This window comes from Zootermopsis nevadensis, unplaced genomic scaffold (genome assembly GCF_977971745.1).
Source record: "Zootermopsis nevadensis isolate Lab colony 2312 unplaced genomic scaffold, Znev_1.0 Znev_ptg000012l, whole genome shotgun sequence".
NCBI classification, from domain to species: domain Eukaryota; kingdom Metazoa; phylum Arthropoda; class Insecta; order Blattodea; family Termopsidae; genus Zootermopsis; species Zootermopsis nevadensis.
In genome coordinates, this window is record NW_028259144.1 from 6,761,615 (window position 1) to 6,767,614 (window position 6,000).

Below are 6,000 nucleotides of genomic sequence, written 5' to 3' on the forward strand. Positions count from 1 at the left end.
TACGTGATGCTGGTGATATTTACTGCTATCGGGCAATGATTTGTGCACACATCTCTTGCTTGACAAGCTCTGATATAAAAAGTATAATTAGTCATATTCCATACACTGATTTCTTTTGCTATTATTACATTTAAAATAATACAGTAAATAAAATTACTCGATTAAAGTTGTTATTAAAACCTGTCAATGACATTTCAATATTATAACATTTTTTTCTCTACCCTTTCATAAAAAACCGGTAAAATTCGACTTGCTTACAGCGAAAAACCACCAGGCAAGTAAATAAAATTTGTCAAATGAATAACTGAGCATAAACTAACGAGCATACGAGGTGCGATCAGAAAGTTTCAAGACTGCGCGTATAAAAACCCGTACACTTATCTCAGGTATTAAATTCATCCATCACCCTCGAAGTAGTTCCCCTGGGAGTGAACACAACGATCCCAGCGCCGCTGCCAAGCCTGGAAGCATCCCTGGAAATCTTTCTTTGTCAGCCTGTCAAGCACCATCTGCGATTCTGCCTGAATCTCTTCTATCGTCTCAAATCTCCTTCCCTTTAGCTGAATTTTCATCTTTGGGAAGAGGAAGAAGTCACACGGCGAATAAGGAGGGTGCGGGATGACGGCCATGGTGTTTGAGGCCAAAAACTGCCGAACTTTGAGGGCGGTGGGCGCTGGTGCGTTGTCATGATGCGTCGCATGTGGAATTCTTCCTTTAGAATCAGCTGACAGGTCCCATAGCCTATCCCAATAATGTTGCACAAGTCGTTGATGGTACGACGTCGATCTTCGTGAATGGCCTGCCGAATCTTCGTAACATTTTCGGGCGTTGTGCTCGAAGATGGTCGTCCAGAACGCTCGTCATCATCGACAGAGGTTCGGCCATTTTTAAAACGTGAATGCCACACAAAAGTTTGTGCACGACCCATTGCGGACTCCCCAAATGCTTTCTTTAGCATTTCATAGGTTTCCGTAGCCGTTTTGGCGAGTCTTTGGCAAAATTTGATGCACACGCCATTCCGAAATCGCAGGAGGGTCGGTGTAATGCACTACCAAAACGCCCGTAACTAAGAAACAAATGCTAATTCGATGATGCCGGCTGGCACACTGATTCACTATGAATGTAGGCCGCACCCCCTAGCGGCAGAAGCTCGTACTACATCCGGTTCGCCCGCTATTGACACAGTCTTCAAACTTTCCGATCGCACCTCGTAACTAACATACTTACAATTAATGTGGTTTCAGATATACAAAATATAATTTTCTATCAACTAATGGACATGACAACTTATAATTTAACAAATAATTTCTTATACAAAAATTAAATATCAAATACAACATTAACTAACTATATTAGCCAACACAATTGACGCAGTGTAGGTATACACATATTACGACACATTAACTAGAGTTGCTTAGCGTTTATCAAAAATACTGATTTAGTATGACACTCGAAAGTCGATAACTTTTGTTACCTGCACTTGCAATTATGAAAATCTTCACTGATATAGCTTAAGGTTAGTGCACGACTTAAAAACAAACTTTTCTGCAGCGTAAAGTGCATTACAATGTAAACAACTCCATCGTTAAACAACAACTTTGGTTCCCAAACATGAATGAAAGCACATTAGATATTAGTGTCAGAGATGAATGACTACTCAACAGTAAAAATAGTGCGTTAATACAAAAGAGCAACACAAGAAGAGAGAGAGATAAGGCAGGCGTTTGTCAAGTGTCACTTCTAAACGAATGGATGATACAAACGCACTAGCAACAAAACTGAAAGCAAGTTTAATGCTTGAGTGATTATAAAACCGTGAATTGGTGACGAATGAGCCTAAATTAGTCACAGTCCAATCCCGGACAGGAGAAACCAGAACAGCTGTTCCGTATCAGAACTCGATGTAGGAAAAATTAGTTGTTACGCGGTACGACATTGCTTGGTTAGCATATACGTGTTTGTCCCACATCACTGTTCACACAAGGATCGCTCTTGGGTGAGAGAGAACTGGTACAGAACCATAGTTATTACATAAAATATGCCAAAATATTCAAACATACGCATATAAATTCAATTAGGCTCTTAAGGACAGTTGCACTCTAATTATAATATACAAAGAACCGACAATTCTTGCTTTTAAACCGCGATTAAAGTTTCAATAAGTTTAAGAAATGCATTTCGAAACTCTCAAAGTAAATACGATTATGAGATCTGAGGTAAAGATGTCGCTGTTGGTCTTCTGTTAACGCCGTGTGGACTTGTGGGTATACAACTGTATTTTTACCATCACCATGTTAAATTTGTAAATTTAGATACGTAGATACGTAGATACTAAGCATCACGCCATGCAGACGTAGGGGGGAGGAGGCATAGCTCCATGCATTCGTAATCTTGGTACTAAATTGAGGATAGTGGCTAGTTTTAAGCCCCGGCCGTTTTACACCCGAAGGAAGTAACCCCTTCACCGACAGGTCGGAAGATTGAGTGGGCTCCAGACTTGGTTGTGGCGAAAAGAAAATTCTTGTCCGGCCGTTCACTATAGTGACTGAACTAAGATGACGAAGTCAATTTTGTTGCTTAAACAAACAGGGTACATGATTTCCAAACTTATAAGTAATAAATTTATGAATTTGTTACTTCTTTGAAGGAAATGATATTCTGTATTCACAAACTCACTACAGTTTACTTTTAAAAAATCGTAAATCTACGCAAATATTAACTTGCTACATGGGGCGGAATCCTTTTTGAGGAGCCAACAGTCGGTACACGAAATCATTAAATTGTCCACCTTTCACAGAATCCTAGGTTCATCACTGATCACTATCCTCATCTACAATTACACTATCAAATCCTAAATTTTGAAGACCCATTTTAATATTTTCCTCCCATCTACCATTTCGTCTCATAAGTGGTCTCTCATCTTCAAGATTTCCGGTTTAACAATGTTTGTACATTTTCCGGTACTCCTTACAGGTCCCCAACTTTTCAGTTGGCTTGATCTATGGGCATTCGGTACGACTCCATGGACGAGGGATCGGCCCGTCGCAAGGCTTCTACCTGTACACAGGGCAGCACAACACAGAAAAACATCCATGGCTTGGGTGGGATTCGAACCTACGGTCCCTGCGACCAAACGGCACAAGGCCCACGCCTCAGACCGGGCGGCCACCGTGGACCCCAGGATTTCTGACTAAAAAGTTAAATATGCATAACAAGTTCCACCCACCTCATTAGCCTACTTAAGTACTGTGGTAAAAAGTAAGGTTATACTAGTTACGAAAGACATGGAATTGGTTACTAATGCAAGAAAAATCTGTCTGTAAAAACACTGGAGAGAAATTAAATTCAGTTAACACCATCAGATGAAGTCACTGGCCATAATTTACAATTGCAGTCCAACACGAAGCTACATTTCAATCTTAGGCTACTATTTCAGCACTGGCATTTAGTCTAACATTTACTAAATACAACATAATTTGGTATCAAATACATCAGGACTCTTTGGTATTATTGCCGTCCTGCAGTGAGAGCCAAGAGATTTATAGTAGCACGAGGCACACAACTTCGCAATCAAAAGTCTTTCCTGAACAGATTACAGTTAAATTATTCAAGCAATCCCCTGTTGGCACGCAACCTGGACTGTTTAATTTAACAATCATTTGTCAACTACACAATTTTCAGCACTGATTATCACTTTAAACCCAGGTTCTACCAGCTTTATCAGTCAGTAACTCAGCATTTTGTATTTATGGGTTTAGTATGATTCCCAGTGTTAATTGGGATCAGCCATTTTCTTAAACAGCATTAACCAGTTGTTCCTTGTAATGGAGACATGTGGTGTTTCTTTCTTTACAAGAGTTTTGGTTTCAAAGACAGTAAAATTTTACTTCACTTTCAATCTATTCCTATCAGAAGGACGAGCAGGTATTGCCTGGGAACCTTCTATTAACATGCTCTCCTCCTCCTCCCCCCCCCCACCCACCAAACTTTTCTTCCTTTCCTATCTCTTTATGTTCTTTTTGGCTTAAAATGGTTAACAGGACATCAAATTATTGGGTACTTGTGGGTTATCGGGACACATCGCTTTAAAAATAGGTTAGGTTAGGTTAGTTGTCATTTATTGAAATAAAATATAATAACTTTCAAGTATATGTCATTTATCCACACACATTAACCTAACCTAACCTATTTTTAAAGCGATGTGTCCCGATAACCCACAAGTACCCAAATTAATTTCTTATATAATCTATGAATATAAAACAGTGCATTTAAACACTTTTTAAAATATTTTCAAAACTTGTAAGAATTTACAGAAATGTATATTAAACTCTGGTTGAAAACTGGAGGGGAAGAGATCATAGAGACCTATATTATGTGCAGAAGGAAGGAAGGATAACATTAAAACAGATATTACAAAAATATGTTGTGAAATGTATTCAGTCTGTGGTAGCAGCTGATGAATATCGACACCAACTAGCCTTGAAGATTCATAATGGAGGAAATTGGTTTACCAGTTTAAAAATTTCCAACTTCTCAAGTAGCATGAAAAGTTGATTATAGAGTGTATTCGATTAGGTCAACATCACTGATTCATTCTATGGTACAGAATCATTCTGTCCAGCTTTGGGTGGCGAAGAACCACATTGTGGGTAAAAATTATATTCGTTTACTAAACAAACGAAACATTACTTTTTAAAAAAAGAACTGTAACGCAGCTCATACTACTGGGAATATGAATAGTAAAATATAAAGGCAGATGAATGTTACACATGAGAGGTTGAGGAAAGTCGTAATCTATGGTCTATTACAATTCACTATCCTGTCTTGCTTCTGTCTTCACAGAAACAATTTTTAATTCCAAAATTACTTACTTGTTTAAAGTATGAATCACGTGATTAAAACATGTAGAATTGTACGCAGACATTACTTGTAATTCGGCCTCTTTTTCTTACACGCAATTTTAAATAACGGCATACGTCTACTGTTAAAACAAAAGTTGTTTATGAAGTGTTAATTGTTACACGGACTCACCGAGGTTGAATACGGCTGGCAGCTGAGTCGAATACCGTCCTGGGTGAGCTTGTCTTTCAGCAACAGTTTCAGCTGCAGCCGCGGAATCTTGACAAGTTCTGCCTTGCCTTCCTCATATTCGTCAAAGTACTTGCCCAACTCTTGCGCACTATCAGCGGAAGAAGGAGCCGGACTGCTGCCAGTTCCACAACGTTGACCACCTTGTTGCTGCTCCTTGTCTGAAGAACCTTGGTGTCCGGACGAAGTTCTAGACGAGCGAGCACTTGAACTATCACACTGACAGTCTTCGTGGACAGCTGCAGTCTCTTCTAAAGTAAAATACACAGAAGCTGCGCCTTCTTCCCTCAACGTACGAACCGATTGGAGTAGTCTATTTCGATGTGAAGGGTTAAACACACCGATAGCATCCAAGTCAGGGTCGCCTACCTGCTTACATATTTCCAAATCATCATAACCATTGTCAATGAAAGATTCTGCGTACTGGCCCAAATGTAAGGATCTCAACCACTCCACGACGATATTGCTTGACATGTTTACACCCGCATAGCAATGAAAGAAGTTTCTTCATTGACACAGCAACACTGTTACCACACCACGCTGTCTTCTGAGCACGATAACAACGCATCACACCGCGAGCGAAACTAAGACCATACACACACCAGCCGTCATATTGACATTCTCTTTGAACTTGTATGGAGCGCCGCAAGATAGCAGCACAAGTAGGGAAGCGCAGAACACTTGAGCGGCGGAAACCGTACCTTCGCGCATATAGGCCACGTATTACGGCGCCGATATCAATCATTTATCTTCCTAAACTTAGCCAAAACAAATTCACATTTTAAAATTGGAATAGGATGATTTGTACATTGGAATTTTCATGATTTGAACATGAATTAACCTCCCTCCCGACATTAGCGCATAGCTATAGACCAACAAATCCAAAAGTAATTCATTTTTAATTTCACCCAA

The 6,000-nt window shown here is 39.6% G+C and overlaps 1 protein-coding gene across 2 annotated transcripts in view; it reads right to left on the reverse strand.

Annotated features, from left to right (window-relative positions):
- LOC110826786 (uncharacterized) overlaps positions 1 to 5,706 on the reverse strand; it is a 230,284-nt gene extending 224,578 nt beyond the window's left edge. For both annotated transcript variants that reach the window (XM_087347784.1, XM_022057773.2), the window contains exon 1: positions 5,032 to 5,706. In XM_087347784.1, coding sequence (XP_087203910.1) covers positions 5,032 to 5,562 — 531 coding nt within the window. In that variant the 5' untranslated portion in view covers positions 5,563 to 5,706. The remainder of the gene's footprint in view (positions 1 to 5,031) is intronic.
- Between the last annotated feature and the right edge of the window lie 294 nt (positions 5,707 to 6,000).